Source organism: Perissodus microlepis, chromosome 9 (assembly GCF_051167445.1).
Source record: "Perissodus microlepis isolate ML-2025 ecotype Zambia chromosome 9, ASM5116744v1, whole genome shotgun sequence".
NCBI lineage: Eukaryota > Metazoa > Chordata > Actinopteri > Cichliformes > Cichlidae > Perissodus > Perissodus microlepis.
This window is the reverse complement of record NC_140469.1, coordinates 13,894,681-13,917,743: the sequence shown is the minus strand read 5'-3', so window position 1 is coordinate 13,917,743 and position 23,063 is coordinate 13,894,681. Positions and strand designations below refer to the sequence as shown.

The window sequence follows — 23,063 nt, the reverse complement described above, 5'->3', positions numbered from 1 at the left end:
TCCATATCTTCTGGGTATATGTGTTGCAAGTTGAGTAAAGCAGAAAGAGAACAGCTGAAGGGAGAAACAGAGCAGGGTGGACAGAAAACCTATAAAACAAAAACAAGAATTGTTTGTCAGCGATACAATGGCTAGACTATGGCGTTGCATACTTGCCATGGTGATGTTGATGTGCGTGTACCTCTGGGATTCTGCTGAGGCTGTAGGTGGAGCTAAGAGTCGACCCCGACCCCAAAGACGACCTCCCAAGAAGCCAAAGATCACACCTATTGACCTGACCCAACCCGAACAAGACATAGACATAGAAAGGGTAAGAAATAAGATAAAGAAGCGGAATATTTTCACTACTGCTGCATTGGGCCCTGGCTGCTCAATTCAATTTATATAGTGCCAAATAACATCAGCAGTACTTGATCTTTTTCTTTTTTTAGTTAATCTTTTTAACCTTCTGCTGAAGACAGTGAGATTCATGAAAAAGCTGCACTGCCAAGAGACCGACTGTTTCCAGGCAGTTGCAGACACTGCCAACACAGCAGACAGCTCTGTGTGCTGTTATTTTACCTCTGAACACTGTTTTTTTGATTGTTGTACCGTGTCACAGTATGATATACAAATATGACTGCAGAAGACTCTGTGGAAACTATGTGAAAGTAACTTAATGGTGGATGAGTCAATATAACCATAAGAAAATAGCCAGAAAGCTATTTTATTGCTTTGATTAGATCATGACACACACACATATACACACAAAAGCGCTCTGTCCCGCTGGTCTAAGAATAATCCAACAAGTTTTTGTCCTTATATTCTATGTGGAATCGAAGTAAAGTATTCAGAGACTTGAACACGTCAAAGGCCAGTTCTGAGAAGCCTTTATTCTTCAAACTTTCGATCACCGCGAAAGCTCTGATTTTTATGGATTACTGTGGGGGCTGCTGATGCAGGCAAACTTGCATAATTGTGTCAATATTGTGTTTGAGGCAATGAGGGAATTTTTCTGTGCAGGTGAACGGATATGAAGGTGAAGGTGAGCAGGGCATTTAAAAGAAATGTTTTGTTTTTGTTTTGACACGGGAACATTTTTGGAATTTTGATTTCAGTGGGATGGGATGAATTAGAATAATCCGATAAGACATTAGTCTATGACAAATTGATTGATTTTGAGATATTTTGAAATCTTGTTTTTTCCTTTCTCTGATTGCGTGTGTCCTAGATGCTGGGAACATGGTACCTGCTTAATACTGCCTCCAAATGCTCTTACCTGGTAAATCACGGGACCAAGGTGGAGCCAACAGTAATCACCATTGCTCGTACCGCTACCTCTAATGAAACGCTGTCTGTTAGCACCAAAACAAGGCAGTGAGTACAGCTGCACATGTAGCTGATTCTTCTGTATGTTCTTTGCTTTCTTTCTATTTTTTTGGCAGCAGAGGGAGCCAATGTCTCGAATCCCTGATTCCATTCTTACTGATATTATTTCTTGCCATGTGTTTAATGTTATTTATGCATCTTCAAAAACAGGAAGGATGAGGTAGAACAGTTAAATCCGTCAGCTTTTCTGCTAATTCTTTTTTGGCCAAACTGACCTAGAAGTATAATATCCCATTTAAATGGAAAAAATGTGACTTGTGTTGTTTTTGGAGAACATTCTATGAAAGATTTTGTTGTTGTATGAGTGCTATGAAATCTTTCTGGCCTCAACAGAGAAAAAACAAGTTTTATTGATTAATTTGTCATGCACTGTCTGAAAAGTACAAACTCTTCTCTTCTCTTCTCTTCTCTTCTCTTCTCTTCTCTTCTCTTCTCTTCTCTTCTCTTCTCTTCTCTTCTCTTCTCAGTAATCACCAGTGTTGGGAGATATTACAAGTCTATCATCTAACATCAGTCCCAGGAAGACTGACACTGAAAGGTCAGTTTTGTTTCTTAGTGTCCCAGAATAAAGCAGGATCCTTTGTGTACTTTGCTCTCTGTTCTCTTTATACCAGGATCTGCCCCTGAGCAGAATATTGAGATAGTGATTGGGGATACAGACTACAATTCCTATGCCATCATGTACTACCAGAAACAGGGCAAGATCACAATGAAACTCTATAGTAGGTTCCTCCCTTACTTTTGTAGGTACTTTATATTGAGCAGCACAGCACTGTTGATGCTTTATTAGTTTGGTAAATATGTTAAATGTTTTTTGTGTTGTGCTGTGTTCGCAGTGAAGTCTGTGGACAATCTGTCAGAGCCGCTGCTAACCAAGTTTGAAGAGCTTGCTGCAAAACAGAATTTGCAGCGGGCCTACCACTTCCCCTTCCCCACCTACAGTATGGCTAATTTTACACTTATCATACAGAATACTAATAGCAATCTTATTTCATGTAAGCTGGCATTTTGAAACACATGATGACTGCATAGCTAGACAAGCTCTGGATCTCTGATAGCTAGATTAACCAAAGGAATATACCGTGTTACGTTTGAGAACACAATCCAAATATTTTCTGAACACAGTGCATTACAAAATAACACAACAACACACTACATATGTAGTAAATGACTGGTCAGAGTAAGTCACACTACTACCAGCCATATGTTCCTATATAGTAAAAGCTCCCCAGAGGGCTAAATAATGGCATGTGAATTTATTTTTGCTTTCCAGGTCACTGCGGTGATGTGGATCGACATCATGTGATCAGTAAGTTACATGCTGTTTTTTCTTTTTAAACATTTTTTAAATGTATTAACTTAAGTGACGTATGTACATAAAACCGATCCCCTAAAAAGAAAGGGTGATAATGTTTAGATTTGTCACAAACAAAATGGCCAGACAGAAACAAGATAAACGTGTGAAATGCCACTGAGCCAAACTTATATTATTTTTCAGGTTTTTACTTACTGGTGTAGTATGCAGGCCTAGTGCTGACAAGTACATCCACGAGTAATTGCATTGCATTTCCCTGGCAAAGCGCTCATGACTTATTTCCTAGCATTTTCTCCCATGTACTGTAAGAAGCTTCACTGATTCAGTGCAATATAATAAATAATATTAACAAATTGTATTTATGCAGATTTTTTCTTAACAACATGCTTTACATAAAGAACTGGAAACAAGAATTAGTTTCACCCCAAATGAGCTGCAGCTTTGCGCTGTGATTGTGGCTCGCGGCACTTTTTCCTCACATGTTACTAGAGGAAAAAAACACACTCGTCTCGATCTATTTGTGTTACCTGGTTAATATGTTCTTCATAGTTTTCTTTGTATAATCTAAGCTAAGCAGTATGTTATGAAAAAAAACAAGTTATTGACTTAAAAAATGTAATTAAGCCAAAGGCAATAACCAGTGTGCAAAACAAAATGAGGAGAATAATTCAGATCCCCTTTGGGCAGTAATATAAATGTTAATATGTACAATGTTTAATTTAAATAAATGAACAGTTTAAATGTATTAAATGCTGAAGCACAGCAACAATGTACATTTAGTTTAGGCTAAAGCTCTCGTCTAGTTTCCTGCAGTGTGATTTGATTTGAATAGCTGATGAGGATTCTTGAAAAATGTTGTGAAAGCTAAAATCACCATGTGATAACAGTACTTGCTCACTCGGTGAGTACCTCCCTACTGACCTCCTCAGAATCACGTGATTTTTGTGTACAGTAACTTTGGGAAATTTAATGAGGTCATGCAACCTGAAACTGAGTTTGACATTTTTGATCCCTCATAAGTACAGCAGACAGATGTGACATTTTCAATGCTAAAATACACATTCGAGCTCTGTTAAAAACTGCAAATAATGCTCAGAAGCGCTTTTATTTTATGAGACAAATGGATTAAATGGCAAAATATCACCAGTTAAATGTCTATACTGTAGATTAACAGAAGCATAAAGGTTCTTCACGCCATGTGGGAAATGTAGCTGGTCAAAGCAAGTTATAATCATGGCTAGAGCATGGTATCAAACATGTGGGTAAAATGGTACATGTCATGTGATTCTACTAGTTTTGACCAACCTATGTGGTGAAGTGACCATTCGAAATGGAGTCAAAATGCACTTTTTGATCATCCTGCATATTTTGTACAAAAAAGATTTGACAGCTATAAGTAGGAAGATATCACAGAGTGTTTCTAAGCGGGAGACCCACTGTTGAATAACAGTATGACAGTTTTTTTTTTTTTTTTTTTTTTTTTTAAATGGCATCATGTATCACTTGGGGGAAAAAAAGAAAAAGAAAAGTGAGCCAGACCTTGTCAGAAACAGTGCTGACTTTTGTTCCTGCAGGCTGTGCTCCTGCAGTCAGTTTTTAAAACGTTGTCAACACGTTATCTAACTTCCACTGCCTGCTGAAAAACATCAGCACGGTTTCTCTGCAATTTAACCTGGCATTCCTTGTTTAACAGATTGTGTTCCAACATGCTGAAGAGGCGGAGCTGAGGGGACGATGGAAAGCAACGCTTTTGAATTCACCCCTAACATTAAATGTCCTCAGCCACACACTGAATAAAAGGACATAAGAGTCAAATCAAGCTGTTGTTGAATGCTTTTAATTGTCCTTATTTGCTGTTTGCTAATCCTGTGGTGAGATGGAAGTGTCAACATGTGTTTTTGTTTTGTGCTTGAGGATGCAAAAATTGGATGAGGGGGCCAGGAATGGAGATAATAAGGCCCAGATGTCACAAGGGTGGTTACAAAACTCACCAAAAGTGCCTCTTACCACTTCCCCTCGCTCCAACCAGCACCTCTCTCTCTCTGTGTGTGTGTCCCTGTTTGTGTGGATGTGTGAGTGTTTCATAACCAGCTGATTACAAGTCTGTGCTCGTCTGGTCTCATAACAGAGGAGAGGTTTGATAAGTCATCGGTACATGTCAGCAAAAATAAAGAATTCACAGCTAATCAGCACTTTATGTAACAGGCAAATGATACAATACACAGAAACAAAGTCAACGGGGGATTTGTTGTAACATAAATGCAATATTTAAATTTAAACACGTCAATAGTGCATGCTCCAACTCCCCGGTAGTTACAAAACTCAGAGGTTCTCACCGAAATTCTGCATGCACCGAAGGTTTCATGAAAGAAAGAAAGAAAGAAAGAAAGAAAGAAAGAAAGAAAGAAAGAAAGAAAGAAAGAAAGAAACCCGTACAATGATGTGAGTCAGTGCTCAGTGGCTGCAAGGAACAATCAAGCCACTGTATGCAACACTGGCAAAGTTATTTATGAGAATGATTTTTATTTTTTTTTCACCATGAAGTTTTTAAAAATCCCTGACCATGCAGGAAATACTGGATGTCAATGGCTTATCATATCCAGAAAAATGGAAAACACACTGATTTTATACATGTGACATTTTGGCCAGGCATGCTTGGACACTAATGTTTAAACCCCATCCCTTCTACCCCTGTGTCCTGGCTCTATTCACACGTGCCAGTTGTGTAACAGCCGTGATTCGCCTGAGGGTTTTTGTAATGGTGTAGCGAACAGCAGGATTGTGGGGAGGGGGAGTGGGGAGGAGACAGAATGGGGGTAGGGCAGTACCCTGCAGCAAATATAAGAAGCCTCCACTTGCTCCTTCCCATCAAACCGCCTTGACACTCCTGATCACTCCTTGCTGCCGAAGCACAGACAGAAGAAGCCATGAGGAGCACACTGCTGAGGATGCTGGCCGCCCTGGTGTGCGTGCTGGCTGCATGTGCAGATGTCATGCCCGTAAAAGACTTCAACCTGGAGAAGGTAACAAATACACATTTAAAAAGGAAGAAAGAAGTTATTTGCGTCTGTCTTTGGGTTGTTGCACAGACAAAAACAACCCCTCACTTTTAGAAAGCAGAGGGGAAGCAGTAATGCAGGTAGGGTTTAGATAACCTCTTTTTAAACAGTGTTTGCTTTCTTACAGGTGGCGGGCAAGTGGTACATGGTTGGCTTTGCTACAAATGCTCAGTGGTTTGTGAACCACAAAGCAACCATGAAGATGGGGACTGCTTTCTTAACTCCTACTGATGTAGGAGATCTGGACCTCTCTTACTCCAACCTGAAGTGAGTATAATTGTGCTTTCAAAATAAGATAAAATAAAATAAATTAAATGGCAATGATTGTCTTTTTTAGGGAGGATATCTAATAAACTGGTCATTTTTTCCCCATTTAAGTACTGATGGCTCCTGCTGGAGAATGACTCACCTGGCTAAGAAAACAGACACTCCTGGACGTTTCACCTTCCACAGCCAAAGTGAGTAGAGACGCCTTTAAAACTGCCCCAAAATCTGACATATATTTAAATACTTAGATTTAACAGGATTTCTGTGACCCCCCCCAGCTTGGAACAATGACAACGACATGCGCATTGTTGACGTCGTTTACGATGAGTATGCCCTGGTCCACACCATCAAGACAAAGAATGGGGTGTCCGAGGTCCTCAACAAGCTTTATAGTGAGTTTGTCTTACCAAAATAAGAGTAGCTTTCTAGGAATGCTCTCCAGGATTTGCTCATTCTTGAAGAGCACCGTCATTTTTTATTGTAGGTCGCACTCCCGACACCAGCGCTGTCCTGCAGGAGAAATTCTCGCAGTTCTCTTTGGAGACTGGTGTCCTCGCTGAGAACATTGTTATGCTGCCCAAGAATGGTAAGTTAACAGTATCAACAATGTAACTGATTCTGTGAGCGAGGCAGACCTTCGCTCACCAGCCTTTCTAATATGCGTTACAGGTGAGTGTCCCGACGCCTGAGGAGCCCAAATCTTCCATCTCAGCAGCATCCCCCACCCCCGCACCACATTCGTCCAACCCCTCTCCCCCCCACAGTCATGACGGATTCACAAAGCTACACCCTGGGACAATGAACCTCAAGCATTTCACTCTGTTTTCTGCTGCACACCAAAGACCAACCCTGATCCTAGTTGAGCTCTCATACTTGTCAACATGCACATTAACTGGGGCATCAGAGTGGAACAATAAAGGCCTGCTTGTAAGGAAAAAAGGGACTGAAGTACACGGAAATATTATAAGTTGGTTTTTTTTGTAACTTCTGATTTCTTTTGCAGACTTTTTTTTCTCCTGTTTTCCAACCTCAAAGCTAATAAAGCTGTTAAAAAGTGTCTGATTTCACAATAATTTCGTGCGTGTGTGTGTTCTGTGAAGGTTTTTTTGGAAGCTACGTGAATATTTTAACACACACTGCTCCCTATCAGCTCACTGTCAGGCATGCGAGAGTGTGTTGGATACTTTACATTAGACCACATTACATTAGGACACAGTCCTTGTCAAAGGGTTTAAGGATGAGTTGCAGTTATGCAAATATGCGGCTGCGTATAGGCAGCGATTCAATCGACAGCCATAATGAAATGAAGATTATAATAACACAAACTGATTATGGGGCAGCTATATTGCTATTTAGTTCTGGATGATGGCAACAGTAATAACAACGACAAGACAATGTCTCGGTTCAAAGGTGTGGGCAGACAAACAAACACAAAGTAATCAGAATTAATTTAATTTAATTACCAGGCACGCAGGCCAAATCCCTCCTGAGGAAAAGCAGAGTAGCACTAAATTTCCGATGAGTAAGAGATATAAAGACCTGACATCACTTTAAAATCAAACATGCTGAACCTAAGTGAGCACATTTATCTGCAACTTTATCGTCTTAAGGACACTTCAGTCCTTTTTTTGTAGCGCCTCATTGCTTTGGGTACCTTTGTCAGCAAGTTTATATTTGATATACTTTCATATATTACTTATTACTGATTCTGAATATAATTCATCAGCTATGAGCTTTTAACTTTATTTAGTTTGGTAATCAGCTGTCATTAATCATCAGTGTGTATGCTCTGTAAATCTGGGTGACTAAGAAGGTGCACTGTCTGCCCACCAGAGGGCAGCATATGACCTTCTGGAACTTCCACATTTGTTCATTACGGACTTTTCAAAGGAAAAACTACATAGCGTTTATTAAGTATTATATCACTTTTATATAATTTTAACTTATATAAGTCGAACTAAAGCAAATAGGTTAGATTCTTCCATAGTCCCTGTTTCTTAATGGTTACATGGCTAAGACACAAAATGTTCCTTGAATGTCTTTAGTACTGTCTTTGATGTGCATCATTACGCCGCGAATGTTTGAACAAGAAGAAGAAGACGAAGAAACTGCTATTAAAGATCAAACACTCTTTATTGAACTCAAGAGAACTAAAAGCAAAACATGTGGGTTAAGGTTTTGCCTGTCTGCGCTGATAATCAATTATCATCGCCGTTAAGTTCAAAACATATATCGAGGGTGAAGTTATGCATTTTAAAAGTCTGAAAATCAAAATCCAAAAACAACAAAGCATCGGTAGAGTCACTTGTTTGCCCTACGGGATGCGAAGTAAAAGCAGATGAATTCTTCTTTGAGGCCTCAGTAGAAGGCAAGCTGAGCTCAGCAGCTGCTCCTAATGTCTCACATGAAGTGATCCACAGCAAGCGCTCGATCACGAGGCGATTCGTGATTCACTGCGCGAGCGCCGTGGGAGCAATTTGATCAAACAGACATACAAAATAAAGCAACTTCACAACAAAATAGAGTTGGCAGCAGGTTTCAGCTGTAACACGTCGTTCTGTAGAAGCCATGGTAAGGTAAACAGGTAAACATAAAAATAACTTGAACATAATAGATCTTGTACATATTTGAATGCATGTTGGACCGCAGTTGCACACTGCAGGGTGACGCTCGTTTCTGCCTCCTCATCCTAAACGTGTTTTTCTTGCAAACGAGCAAATGACTCACACTTCATCAAACATGCATGTTGTTGTGTGCATGTGTGAGGGGAGGTGTAAGCTTGTGCGTTGAAGCTGCTACTGCTGCACAAATACTTGTAAAGTCTGGCTTTTTTTTAAAATTTCAAAACAAGTTTTTTTCCGACCAAGATTTTTCTGGGTAAGTGAACACAGCACCATTTAAATACAACATAAAAAAACACCTGAAAATGCTATTAAGTCCGATTTCGTGCAGCAGCAGTCAAGTTTTTCTCGCAGGTTTGTGATAAGTAGTGTGAGGCAAGGCCAAACGGCTCAGCACCTTGAAGGCACGCTGGAATAATAAGCCAATTATCTTCTTAACTTCGTCCCAGGTGTTTTTCAGATATAAATTGATTTTTCATTTCACGCTGCTTCGCCCACTTAATGCCTAGTGCATCGACGAAAACTCAGTACGCATCAGTCAAGCTGTTTGGTCTGGTCTTCGCGCATGCCCAAACGGCCCCTTCTAAAGCTCATTTTGCCCTAATTCACCTACGCATATACGCACAGACGCATGCATGTGCTTTAAAAACTACAGCCCAACACTGGTTTCAAATGTATAAAAACAAAACAAAAAACCAACTCAAATATCAAATTGAACATGAAAATCTGACATAAGACTCAAGTGTTTGGCAAAGAAACAAACAAATATGCTGAAGCCCGCACGAGTAAAGGCTCGCAGATTCACTCATTCCAAATCCAAAGAAAGCTGCCGTGACGATGAAGATGAAGAAGATGGCGATGATGGCGTCATGATTTCCCCATCATGCACTGAGAAACCCCTCGGTGCCCTTCCACAGAAAGGAATGTCCCTTACAATCGAATGTCATAAGATTTAAACGTAAAACTCTGTATTTTACACGTTTATAATGCGACAGACGAGACGTGTGGCGCCACTCTCATATAGATATGAAATTTCTAATTTGCTTTATGCGTCTGACACTAAATAAATCTTTCGAGAAAAGGGAGAAAATAATATCGTATTTACAAGGTGACTTTTGGCATCCATATTCAGTTCTATATTACCACGACATGAATTATGTGACAAACTGGTGCATCCGCAGTTTGAAACAATAAAAAATACAAAGAAGAAGAAGAAAAAAGAAAGAATAAAACAAAAACAAAGGTTTGGCATGTCGATTTGATCATTTTTGATATAAGAGTTTTGTTAAAATATAAAATCAAAACGCAACAGGGACTGGCAATAAACCTTTGCTATCACACGACCCAGTAAGTATAATTATTTGTCATATACAGTATTCAAAGGACTCCTGAAAACTCCCAAGCACGATACAAAGAAGGACAAGCCGGTTAGTATATACATGTACAGTCTCTTACAGCTGTGCTCAGTTGAATAAGTGTCCCTTCCTTCTCTTTCTAATACTCTGGATATATAAAAAAAAGAACAAAACAAAAGGATTTCTGTACAGTCTTCCCCATTTCCCCAACCTTCCCTGGGAGATTATTGTCCTTTTGAATAGCCAATCCTCTGTCCATTCTGTGATTGGCCTTGACTTAAACCACCTCTATCTCTGTGGCATCGGATGATCTGACACATTGCTTTCCCTCTCTCAGAGTTCTTTCTGATTGGCTGTTAGATGAACCATTCCTTCTTTGATTCGTCAATGGTTTCTGGGTTGTCGGTGCCGATGATGGCTGTATCCGCTGATTCCGCGGCCGACTCCCCGCTGCCCTTTGCCTCGTTGGTGTGGTAAGTGCCTTTGTGACGGAACATGTAGCGGATCAGGAACACCAGAGTGCATAAGATGGTGAAGATCACCACTGCGATAATACCTGCAGCAGAGACAGAGAGGCTTTTTCAAATACTGCTACCAACCTGCTCCGACCATGAAATTCCTCATATGAGTCAATGTCTAAGCAAAGGCAAACACAGCCTGGTTCTGCCATCTCAACTGGGAGATAAATGTAATTAAAATGTATGTAATGCGATGTTTGTAATGTAATTAGAAACATTAGTGAACTGTAGTCTGTTTTTGGTAGTTTTTGGACAGAAAGAAGGAATTTGACTGTCACTTGAAAAGTATAAAGCAGATGTTTTTAATAGTTAACTATGATCAGAATGTCTGTGATGTAGCAGCTCATCCGGGTCACGATCCGTCACAACCACTGGTTATTGTAATGTGTGAAGCACAGAGAGCAAATAAATAGTAAATGGGGCACTTAGCACTCAAGGCAATTTCTTCTACAAGCCTCATTCACCCAATCACACACGCATTTATACAAGTGCTTTTTTTTATACCAAAACTCCTTGTCTAACATTTACACACACTCCAGCAGATGCATCAGGGGGCAGCTTGGGGCTCAGTATCTTGCCAAAAGAAACTTTGACCTGCAGAGTAGAGTACCCAGGGATCGCCCCATTCTACCTCCTGAACCACAGCGATAAAGCCCTGCTCAAATGTTTTTGGGCAAGACACTTACCCCTCCCAAAGTAAAAGCTAGTGAAGATCAAAAGGTGCTACATAAATGCCAACCATGTGGCTGTAGCTCAGGAGGCAGAGAAGGTCACCCACTATGCTGCAGTCTGCATGCCAAGCAAGCTACAGCAAGATACTGAACCACAGTTGCTCTCCGTTCCATTTATTAGAGTTTGACTGTCAGATAGAGAGTACGTAGGCTATACTTAGAACTATATAATAAATTATTAATAAACTCACTGAAAACTTTAAAGACCCCTTAAATGTGGAAAATCAATTAGCAATAAAAAAAAAAAAAAACACGTTTAAGCACTTTTAACTTGATGATATGATAATGGCACTTTGTACCTCCAATGATGGCAGAGTCCCTGTTGACTCCATCGGGAATCACTCTCTCCTCATTAAAGGGGAACACTGCATCTAAACAAGGAATGAGAGAAAGACACAAAAACAAGCTGAAACAACAGTGACATAGAAATGCCCAGCAGATCAGGAAAGTGCCTTTTATATACGTACGATCTCTATCAACACAGAGCTTAATGGCGTCTCTGATGTTCTTCAGCAGTTAAAAGTCAAAAGGAACGATTGGTTGGAGAACATTTGCTAATTAATAATGATGTGTCTTTGTCCTGTCTTCCTTCCTTCAACCCTAACCGGTCGTGGCAGATGGCCGCCCGTCCATGAGCCTCGTTCTGCTCGAGGTTTCTTCCTGTTAAAGGGAGTGTTTCCTTCCTGCTGTCACCAAAATGCATGCTCATAGGGGGTCAGCTAGATGCATATAAAATTACTACTGATAGATAAATAAATATATTACTACACCGTCTCATGCATTTCATGGTTTTCATTAATCATTCATCGAGCTCAAGCAGTTTACACGCCTGCTGCCACCGTTTAATTGCAGTGATATTCCCTGGATGTATAATGAGTGGATATGAAAGGAGTTGAGATGAGTGGAGGGTGTGGTGTGTAATAAAAGAAAGAAGTAAAATGACATTGCTGAAATTGCCAATAACTTCTCTCAGCAGAGAGCTGCTAACTCTCTGCAGGCTTCCATAATCGAGCAGTTCTGTGCAAACACAACCTCAATATGCATATTTTAACACAGGAAAAACATCACCCTGCTATGAGCCCGTCAGCTATTTGTAATGCAGGCTGTACTGCCCATAGTTCTCCTGGGAAGTCACAAGCATGAGTAAGAATCAGTTTTAGCAAGCAGAATCATGGCCTGAATGCTTTGTTGTGCCAAACACATTTATTTTGCCAAGACGACCACTACAGTGTCTCTGTAGGTGCCTCTTGTTATTCTTTTTGTTTCGTTGTATTATTTTATTTTATTATTCGCATTATTATCAGAGTGGGTATTACGCTGGAGTGGACAGGAGGTGAGGGCCAGGTGGGGGAAAGTCAGTAGAAGTCAGTGGAGAAATAGAAAAAGAAAAGGGAAAGAAAGGGGTTAAGGCCCAATCTAAATCAATATTTTGAACCTACATAGTTTCAGGCAAATTAAACAATAGGCCAGAAAATACAGCTAGAATTTTTCTCTACTCTATTATTTTTTTGCTCATATAGAATAAACATGCTAATCGACACGTATGCCAGCAGGACGAGATACTATATTTAACGTCAAGAAGTCACTAGTAAGCAAGGAAGGTATGAAGTACATTCCAGGGTCCTTCTATGCAAAAAACGATTAAGCTAGGTGGCTAATATGTATTTACATGTACAGTGTCCAGTGATTATTGGTGACCACCAGTGCTACCTCTCAGCCTCCTAGTAGATGCATCTATGGTATAAATGTGAAAATCCCAGGTGATTTTCAGATTAACCTCTGACGTTGATCTCAAGTTTGAGGTCATTAAGATTTGAACTTGTCCAAGAATTGTAGTAGATGCACATATGGTATGGATTTTAAAAAATACTACGACGATTGGTTCTCAAGTTATCGCATTCGTATAATTGGGTATCCACGCCGCCCGCCTGGCAGGGTGACGGCAAAACCCCATCAGCCTTTTTACGGTGTGACCCATCATTGGGTCACACTTCAAAAATACAATATTTTAAGCTTTAAATTTTTTTCTTTTAATTTAAGTTTGCTTATAAGCACCTTACATGGACTCGCTCCACCGTGATTGGGTGAGTTCATCATGTTAAAGCTGAATTTTAGTGGAAAAGTTACCAGAGCCTCTACTAGAGGTAGTCAGATTATAATAATAATTCAGCTGCTATACATCAAACAACAGCTAAAGAGGGACCACATCTGTGAGCATTCATTTTATGCTAATTATGTATTAAGTGTCATATTTCATGGTGTACGCCTTCTTATTTATTTCCTTTGTATTTTCGTATGCACCATGGATTTTTATTTATTATTTATGGATTTTTATGTAGTAATTTTATGTATTTCTTATCTGGACTATATTGTTGTGCATTGTCTGGTGGTGTTTTTGTTTTTTTTAAATATTTTTTTCTTATTTATTGTTTTGAAATTTAAATCATGGTTACCTCTGCTGCCTGCATATGCTTGGATGTAATTGGATAAAACTACAATGTATTTAAAAACATAATAGAAAGGTGAGAACACAGAAAAGTAAACTGACAGAAACAGGAAAGGATGTCATCACCAACAAAAAGAAACTAACGCAAAAGAGTCGACTTGGCATCACACAATCATTACGAAAGTGGAAGGATGGAGGGAGGTCTCAATATGTTATAGACCTGAGCTATCTATAGAGAACCTAAGGCAAGATAAATAATAATCCACTTTGTAGACGGATGGCTGCGAGCAGACTTCGAGTGAGGACCTGGAGTCGAGATCGATGGACTGGATCAACTTCAGAGAGCTCAACGCTCCCAAAGGCACAGTTGGCACGGAGCCTGAGGAAAACGGATGCTTCCAGAATGATGACACTAAAAATACTAAAGACTGCCGCTGGATATATCATTAGTCTGTGTGTGTGTGTGTGTGTGTGTGTGTATGTGTGTGTGTACGGACATGAAAACACACAAGTCTTAAACTAGCATTTCGAGGATACTTAATGAACTCTTGCTCTGCTGTGAAGAAAAACTTGGGGCTATAAGCTCTCCTTTACCACCCAGAACTAACACATCTGCATTAACTGTTCAGACTGCACAGCGTTGCTTTTTCTTATCAGTGAGAAAAATGAAAAATCAACCTGTTGAGCATGTTCCACTCACCTGTTTTGTCCAGATGCCAGGGATCTGTTGCAGCAGACATTGGTGGGATAGTGAGAGGTGATGCCCCGCAGTTGGACTCCACCAGTTTACCCTGGTAAGATGCAGGTGACGCAGCTGCAGGCTGCTTTTCTGTTGGCGTTGCCTGAGACTTTACGGCTGTTCTGAGTGCAGACTTGAGTGGGGCGATTCCGTTGAACTCCACCCGCGACAGGCAGCCAATGAAACCTGGGGTGTTGTAACGCTCGATGATGACTGGGTCTATGTGTCCAGTTTCTGCACAGAGACAGGATCGGAGAGAAGCTGTCATCACCAGATGACTTTTAAAGAACCTATCTGTTGAATGTTTACTGAGACAGGTTAGTTATCTGGAACTAGAGATGGCACGATACCACTTTTTATGTCCGATACCGATACCATAAATTTGGATATCTGCCGATACCGATATGAATCCGATATAGTGTTTTTTTAATCAATAAAACTGGTTTTTTTTATATATTGCTGCATTTTGTATAAGTTCATACTCAAGTTTAAATAAACAACAACACTAAAGCTATTGTTATACCTTTATGTAAAAAATACACTGCACCCAAAATATTTCATAGTTCAGCAATACTGATCAATCTAATAAACTTAAACCTACTCAATCTTTCCTATTCTGGTATTTTAAAGAGTACTTAGCAGAAATATTAAGCAACCTCACTAATAGGGTTGCAAACTCCCAGCAAAAAAAAATAGGGAACCACCTCATGATGCTTAATCGCCGTAATCAACCTTAATTTGATGCAGTGTGAAAAAAAATTGCACAGAAATAAATTATTTTTCAAGAATAATTAAATAGATTCAACATCTTTCTTCAACAGAATTGCAGACTGCACAGATCGTACCTTCCCAAAGGAAAAAGTACTATAGCTTACTAGGGTATATTAGACTTAATAGTTACTATATACAGTAATGGACTTCTATATATTTTACATCAGATTAAAACTTTGGGTGTAAGATTCAGATAATTATTTATTAAAAGCTAGATATTTTAAATGAGAATAAGAAAGAAAAGTATGTCTTTGTGCCCCCTTTCCCCTGTTAATGCCCTATCGGCCCCCCTGGCTAAACTTTGCTAGATCCGCCCCTGCACAGTTACCAGCCGTCAGCTACGTAGAAAAGGATCCTGGTGTAGAAAGTAATATTAAATAAATTCTAACAACAGCTTATCAAGCTTAAACGTGCTGCTGTTATTCAGCCGCTGGTTTCCTCTTTCTGGCGCGAAGTGGGCAATAAACAAACAAGAGAGACGGACTCACGACAGAAAAGCCGATCAGCTGATCATTGATCAGTTTCATTATTGAAGTAGCAGCAAGAAGAGGCACTCGCTCCATATATCGGTTGTTAAGCTTAACGTGGGAATGCTTTACAAACATTCAGAGAAGAACTTACACACTTGCTTTACTTCTCTCTGGGATAACTTCATCGGAAATGAAATGCTGGTTTGGTAGCGAGGCTACAAATACACACAGCCGCTCTATCACGTGATGCACACTGCTCCGACGTGCTACGGTTATGAGCCAAGTTACACCGTGTCGCAAGTTTTGTGAGGTGCTTTTTTGATATTTAATGGATCGGATTGCATTTTTTATTTCTCTCCGATATCCGATCCAGTAATTTACGTCAGTATCGGACCGATACTGATACCTAATATCGGATCGGTCCATCTCTATCTGGAACTACAGCTTGTAATTAGATACTGAGAGAAGAAACATCAGGATCTCTACAAATGACTACAGAGCTCGAAATAAACAATCGACAGACACAACAAACTCCACGTACAGTTCTGAACAGTCAAGCATTTGTAGGCGTCAGCTTTTGCTGATGTACAGACAAAACAAACTCTGCAAGTTCAATACACCCGGTCAGATTAGAATCCACACAAGAGAGTGAAGGCGAGGCGGAGGAGGCAGAGGAGGTAGGAAGCAGAGGAGGAACACACACTGACCTCTAATGTCAAATTAGAAGATGAATAATGAATTACAACCCCCGCTGCTCTCACAGGCTTTGTTTCTCTGTCGCGCTCTGCTTTTCTGCAGTCACTCTTTTATTCATGGGTTGATTTAGCAGCACAGCAGTGAGGTGATATTTCATATTCAGCGTTTTTTTTATTTTAGTTTCAACCGAGCACGAATACACGTTGCTCATTCTGCTCTTTGTAAGCGGCACTTATAATCATATAACAAATGTTTATCACACTTTTGTGTGTACATACGGATGTTGAAAGCCCAAACAAGGGTTCATTTCTCTCGATCATTTAAGGCCATTGCAATGTAATCCGTATATAATCATAATCACATATATAAGTTAAAATAATGAAAAAAAAGCTAGTTTTCTTCTTGTTGTCCACTGTGCTAACACATGACAGAAATAATTTGTAATAATTGCCATAATTTGGAGGGTAGGAAATTGCCTGAGGTCCACTTACTGCCAAGGCAATTCTGATAAATTCAGATGTTTAAAAGCAGCAATTTGTGCACTCATATAGCCGCCTCTCAGTCCAGCCCCCTCTCGCTCTCTCAGTCCTTTGATTTTCATCCCCTTTTGTTTTTCAAACGAAAAGTACTTCAACACACAGACTCACACATAAATCAGCTCCTGAACTGCAGGTGGCCCGCCGAGCTCGGTCCAGCTGGGCCAATATCTTTGTTCAATCTGTGGATTTTGAGGGCTATTTGTAGGTTGCACACAGCATATTTTCACGAGTGGAGAAATATCGATTTTTTTTTTTAACCCTAACAGTTATTTGGAGGCGACTGAGCAGTTGTTTGTTTTAGCGCTCATATGGCCCAAGGTCAAGCGTAAAAAAACAACAACAAAAAAACAAAAATTCACTCAAAAAGGTCAGGTTATTCCAATAAAAATCACCAGAACAACATAATAGTACACCCACGCATGAATTATAACCCATGTGGTGGAAAACACCATGCAGGAGAAAAAGCCCTGCAGTTATTAAATCCCTTTATTGCAACACATAGCCAAGGCAGAGAAAAAGAGCCTTGAGACACAATCTGCAGACGAGTCTAGACAAACTCCCTGTTATCTCCAGTCCTTACGTTAAACCTTATATCAAATCTGCACACTAAAACTGAAAGGCCAGTCTGATGCAGAAGCTAAATCCCTTCGGCATGACAGTACACATTAATGCCCCCATAATATAAGAAACAAATTATAGGTGCAGACACACACTCACACACATATCCTCAAAGAAAATGGAAGAGATGCTTTTTTTTTGTCTGCAGGCTGCAGACAAAAAACCAAAAAATCCCTCCAACATCTACAGTTCTGTGTAGACATGAAATAAACTTTCTCAGACAGCCTCCATGCTGGCATAAACCTGGAAAGATAAAACAACAAAAACACACAAAAAAGCTGCCATTGACACTTTTTGGGAAGATGAAAAATGTACTACCTCTACTTGTGTGTGTAGACAAAGCCAGGTTTAAATTTTAACATGCATGGCTGCAATGCTTCTGCACAACCATGCCACACCCAGAGGAAAGCGCTGGACAATCCCACAGATGAACAAGGGATGGCCAACTACAGTGCTCTGTGTATGTGTGTGTGTATGCACTGGTTTATTTAATGAATCCTGTTATGTTAGATGATGGGGTTCTGAGTATCTGGACATGGCTTATAATGCAATTCTCTCTCTTTATTCCATTTTCATGGGTCCAATACAAGTATGTACTGTACATGTGTGTGCTTGTGCACTATTGATTGTGCTACCAGGAACAGAGCCAAGCACTACGTGAGTTTTCTTAGTATTCAGCTGAGCAGACCTCCTACAGACACTTGCACTGTTTGTATTCTGTGCAGTTTGTCTTTGTAGGTGGAAAACAATAATTATGCAGACACTTGTGTTGAAGGTATTCATTTTTATACGTGTACAGACGCACTCAAACTGAACTGCAGCTCTGCATCCCTCGGTCAATCAAGTCTCAGATCCGAGTCTCTCTTCACACCTTGAAAATGCCTCGGATGGTGAAACTGTAGGAATTTGCATATGCGTGGGGATGTGCAAAATAGGTGGAGAGACAGGCACAGGATGGAAACAAGGGCCTTGCAGTATTAAAGTAAACACAGCCAGCAGATTACTGATAACACGTAAAATGAATATGAATGAAGCTCTTTCTCTCCTGTGTGCCTGAACATGTGTTGATCACTGCAGAGGTCTGTGTGTGAATACTAATAGGCTCTCCGTTGGGAGGCTCCTCTCCACATAATGCCATAGGCAATGCACTGAGAGTATAGCTGACAAGCTTCCCTTACAAATCCGCATGCTTGTAGTTTAAACGATATGAACATTATTCTTAAACATCACAAATGTTACACCATGCTTTCTATTTAATGTTAACGCGGCGACACCATTATATAAGTGATACTAGTACAGAAAACACTCCAGTGATTTTTACCTTGCAAGAAAACAACCTTTGTGCATCAGTCAGCTTCCTGTATTTGGGTAAACCTTAGACTCAACTATAGTATTATTCTATCAAATAAAATCATGCAGTATCTCAGGTCAGGAAAAACTGAACATTAGGTAACCAGAGATTTCTAATGGGTGGTTTGCTTGGCTCCAGTGCTTAACAACACATTAATACGTGATCATTAACAAGTAATATCACCTTGTCAGAGCCAGTCACCACAACCTCGCGGCTTGTAATCGCTTCTTTAGCTTGCCCTGATGGCGTCTTATGGAGCTTCCCAGACTAATCAATAAAACATGGGCACAAACAAACAGCTTTCCACACACTTAACATAATTAGAAAACAGAGGAGCATAATCCATTATGCTTTAGACTGAAATGATTTAATGTAGCATCATACGATACACAGAGCGTGTGTTGTATTGTATCATGTATCATATAAGCCACCCTTATAAATATACCTAAAGACATGCTCGCTAGTGCACACGCATACACGACTGTAACAAGGTCAGCATGTTGATCAGATGTGATCGGTGATATCGTATGCATAATTCAAAAGGTGAGGGAGCACATAAAGCTGCGAGGAGAGGCCTGCTGTGAAGATAATGGGTAGGTAGGGGATGTGTTTTGAGGTGGAAGAATTGCCTCAAGAGGAGGAAAAAATAGGAGTTGGATGAAAAAACAGAAGGCAGGATGGAGACGACTGCAGAACTAGTAGTGAGGGAGGGTGTGGCTGCCTCTCCAAGAAGAAGTGGTGGTAAGTGGAAAGGTGAGAGACACGAGGGGAAAATAGGGTGTGGGAGAAAAGTCTCTGATCTGAGTGTGTGTGTGCGTGTGTGTGTGTGTGTGTGTGTGTGTGTGTGTGTGTGGGGGGGGGGGGGGGGGGTAGGAAAGAAATGGGGTGACAAGAAGGGTGCTCAAATGGAGGGATGGAGGGGTGGAGGAGATCAAACACAGTTGCCATGGAAACAAATGGAAGCTGAAATAAGGGTGACAGAAGGAGAAAATAGGGGAGGTGGGTAATGAAAGTATGGAGCATTTGAGACGCATCAAAAATAACACTGATGTGAATCCACAAACCACACCCTTTGAACCACACAAACACACACATGCTGTCTGGTTGTTGGTCATGGCTGATGCAGGGAGGGTCAGAGAGAGAGAGAGAGAGAGAGCGAGAGAGAGAGAGAGATTGAGAAAGATGGAGAGAGAAGTGAAAATTAAATCTTCTTAAATTTAAGAAGAAAAAAACATGTAAGCTTTTTGAGTTTTTGGTCCTTGTGTACTGCAGTATTTGGGAACTGTAGTACTTTTGCAAATGCGATAGTCTCCTGTTCATAGGAGCATTAGAAGAAATAAATAAATAAATAAACAAAATGAGCTGCAGTAAATGGACACGTGTAAAAAGGGCATTTGTGATGTAGAGGATCATGAGAGGGGTTGTAGAGAGAAACAGGTGAAGACCATCTGTGTTTTTGACATGGCAAACGCACCTGTGATGGCAACATCTGCCCATACTGACTACACACACGCAGACATGCACACATACACACACACAGTCATATTCATCTGTTCCAAATCTAGCTTTTTGCTTCATCGGGATGTTTGGGATGTACAGACAATGAGCCAAAAACACAGCCATAACAGAAAACACGCATTAGCAAACAGAGCAGGGGAAAAAAAAAATTAATACCAGGCTCTCTGTGACAGCTCATTTCTCCTCCTGTGTATTTTCCCGCAATCCAATTAATCCAGCGGGTGGATTTCCTTGTAAATTCGAAAGCATCAAAAATTGCTCAAAGCATGAAAAAGAAAGAATCTACCTCGCTACCTCTGCTGCAAATTCAATTTGCGGTTCATATTCAAATGACTCACTCTGAACTGTAGAAGCCTTGGCACACTCATGCACAGGGACTAACACAAACAAATGGTGAAACATGCATGCATCAGAGTGTAGTTACCTATGTGGAGTTTGCGTCTACAGGCAGTCTGCTCAGCAAGCCTTCTTCCTCTCCTCTTCCTTTATATGTTCTTTCTGCCTGTTATATGGATTTTCGTAGCACAGTACCACACTGGCAAGCACTTCTCTCTCTCTTGCCCGCTCTCTCACTTGCCCGCTCTCTCTCTCTCTCTCTCTGCACTGCAGTCCCACCCCCACTCTGAGACAGCAGCTGGAGAAAACCTGGATCTGGACTTATACTGGCCTGGATTAGGACTCCCCGGTACAAGTACAACTAAGGGTAATAGCCAGAGGACAGTATGATGTCATCCTATCACACATAAACTGCAGGCACCAAAAAAGGCACACTCAGATTATAGAAATGGAGACAGACAGCAGCCTCATCTAACACTAAGTTTCCCCAGCGTCAGGGTGTCTTGTGCATCCAAATGTAAAGAGCAAAACCCAAAAGGCAGTTTCTGAGATGCTTAGAAGAGAGGAAATTGATTGCACTTCATCCTGACCTGCTTTAGAAATTGGCCAACAGCATGCATAATCAGCAGTCTTATGTAGAACTGGGTGCTGAGCCATCAACCTTTCCACAAAACTGTCATCAGCAGGACAGTACTTCAAATGATTTACTAATGCACTGGTGTTTCAGTATGCTGCAATGTTATGACCACTTTTTTTTCTTCCACACAGCCTGAACTGTGTGAGGCAGACTTCTTGTCATTTCTTTAAGTAGACTTAAGACTTAAAAATGGTATTGCACGGTGGATCTGATGGTATTAATAATTCCATCAATGCTGACAAGATCCCACCGACACCACTGAAGCCCCAAATCATGACAGAGCCTTCAACATTTTTTAAACATTGTTTGTAGACACTGAATATTGTACCTCTCTCCTGACATTTTCTCTCCATACTGATGACAATTTGAACCAAATCTGCATTAATTTCATTTCATTTCTTTATTTGTTTCACACATGGTTCAACAGTATTTCATTTCCTACATACAAATCCTCCTTTCCATTAATATAGCACTGCAGCCATGGGTGAAAAGGAGCAGGAAGAAGAATAAATTCTTATTAGCACCTGCCCCCTATCTGAATTCTAATTTCTCTTACAAGTGGGCACCAACAACCCAAAAAGCCCTCTAATATTTATCAATATGTAACAATGCAAAACAAAACAACAAATCAGTATGATCAACAATATACAACACTACTAGATGGCAAAGAAAAATTCCACTCCATAAGCCCTGTTGCCACTGATCTTCATTCCAGTTCTTGTGTAATTTTCACACCTCTCCATGTTTCTGTTCCTCAAGAATGGCTTCTTGACAGCCAACCTCCCATTGAAACCATTTTCTTGTGGGATCAATAAAGTGTCTATTTATTTCTCATGAGTCTTCAGTGATAGATCAACAAAAGGTCTTAATATATCTCTCATGTCCCTTGTCTTTTGTACTCCATTTGTCCAGTATCCTCAAATCGTTTAAGGACACACTGCACACCCTGCCAAAAATATGCCAAGTTTTGGGCTGACAGTTATTTGGGAATCACCTTGCTGGTGCAAAAATACTGTTTTATACCCATCAAACTGTTCTACCTTTGTCAATTTTCATAGATTCAGCTAACAATACGCGAACAAATGATGTGTTTTTGCAACAGGCTGTTAGTAAAAAAGTGACTAAAATTAATATTTTAAATTGATTCCTTGAGTCAGCCAAGAGAGCTATTGAGCAAGACCACTTTAAAAACTTAAAAGAAAGTCTTTAGTTGTAAAGAAAGTTAAACAAAGTGAACTCTATAGCAGCAGATCCTGTTTTGTGAACATCAACTTTATCTGTATACTGACAAACTTGGAGCACAGATAAACCTGTTTTTATGCAATGGTGCTTACATAGTAACATGACTAATAAACTTTATTTATATAAACATTTCCTTAAACTCCATACAACAGACTTTACAGACACAGCAACTGTCTCACATCACATCTTGCTGAAAACAGCTAATAGGAGAGTCCAAGGAGATTTATAGGGAAAGAACAGGTCCATTTTGAAATAAAACTATGTGAAAAAGTAGACCAGTGTCTGCAAATAACAGCTAATAGAAGGTATTTTCAGCTGCTCTCTTATTTCCCAAAGGGCCGCCACAGTGGCTGGATCTGCACGTTTGATTTGGCACAGATTTTATGCCAGATGTCCTTCCTGATGCTACCCTCCCATTTATTTGGGCTTTGGACTACAAGTACAATAGCTTGTAGGCTGGTTCTAC

The 23,063-nt window shown here is 40.2% G+C and overlaps 3 protein-coding genes across 5 annotated transcripts in view; 2 read left to right on the top strand and 1 right to left on the bottom strand.

Moving 5' to 3' along the window:
* Positions 1-4: 4 nt before the first annotated feature.
* On the top strand, positions 5-5,455 carry c8g (complement component 8, gamma polypeptide). Of its 2 annotated transcripts, XM_084939115.1 has the most exons (7): positions 12-310; positions 1,211-1,356; positions 1,836-1,906; positions 1,983-2,090; positions 2,205-2,309; positions 2,642-2,677; positions 4,377-5,450. In XM_084939115.1, exons 1-7 carry the CDS (start codon positions 128-130, stop codon positions 4,394-4,396), a joined length of 669 nt encoding a protein of 222 aa, XP_084795241.1. In that variant the 5' UTR covers positions 12-127; the 3' UTR covers positions 4,397-5,450. The 2 variants fall into 2 exon arrangements, with proteins under 2 accessions (XP_084795242.1, XP_084795241.1); XM_084939116.1 differs by lacking the exon at positions 2,205-2,309 and having other exon boundaries at positions 5-310; positions 4,377-5,455.
* Positions 5,456-5,538: 83 nt separating this feature from the next.
* On the top strand, positions 5,539-7,066 carry LOC146380191 (lipocalin-like). The gene is made up of 6 exons (XM_084939118.1): positions 5,539-5,706; positions 5,870-6,009; positions 6,121-6,200; positions 6,288-6,401; positions 6,494-6,595; positions 6,679-7,066. The coding sequence occupies exons 1-6, from the start codon at positions 5,611-5,613 to the stop codon at positions 6,696-6,698; spliced, it is 552 nt and encodes a 183-aa protein (XP_084795244.1). The 5' UTR covers positions 5,539-5,610; the 3' UTR covers positions 6,699-7,066.
* A 1,057-nt stretch (positions 7,067-8,123) lies between these two features.
* The window catches only part of cntnap2a (contactin associated protein 2a), a 390,635-nt gene continuing 375,695 nt past the window's right edge, over positions 8,124-23,063 (bottom strand). For both annotated transcript variants that reach the window (XM_084939110.1, XM_084939109.1), the window contains 3 exons: positions 14,381-14,653; positions 11,534-11,605; positions 8,124-10,541 (listed from right to left, as the gene is read on the bottom strand). In XM_084939110.1, the coding sequence (XP_084795236.1) occupies positions 10,342-10,541; positions 11,534-11,605; positions 14,381-14,653 (545 nt within the window). In that variant the 3' untranslated portion in view covers positions 8,124-10,341. The remainder of the gene's footprint in view (positions 10,542-11,533; positions 11,606-14,380; positions 14,654-23,063) is intronic.

Excerpts from the sequence above, each read along its gene's own strand:
- c8g (XM_084939115.1), top strand. The coding sequence starts at position 128 with ATGGCTAGACTATGGCGTTGCATACTTGCCATGGTGATGTTGATGTGC. Across the intron at positions 1,907-1,982 it reads AGGAAGACTGACACTGAAAG|GATCTGCCCCTGAGCAGAAT; the intron begins GTCAGTTTTGTT and ends TCTTTATACCAG. Across the intron at positions 2,678-4,376 it reads GGATCGACATCATGTGATCA|ATTGTGTTCCAACATGCTGA; the intron begins GTAAGTTACATG and ends CTTGTTTAACAG.
- LOC146380191 (XM_084939118.1), top strand. The coding sequence starts at position 5,611 with ATGAGGAGCACACTGCTGAGGATGCTGGCCGCCCTGGTGTGCGTGCTG. Across the intron at positions 6,010-6,120 it reads CTCTCTTACTCCAACCTGAA|TACTGATGGCTCCTGCTGGA; the intron begins GTGAGTATAATT and ends TCCCCATTTAAG. Across the intron at positions 6,201-6,287 it reads TTTCACCTTCCACAGCCAAA|CTTGGAACAATGACAACGAC; the intron begins GTGAGTAGAGAC and ends GACCCCCCCCAG.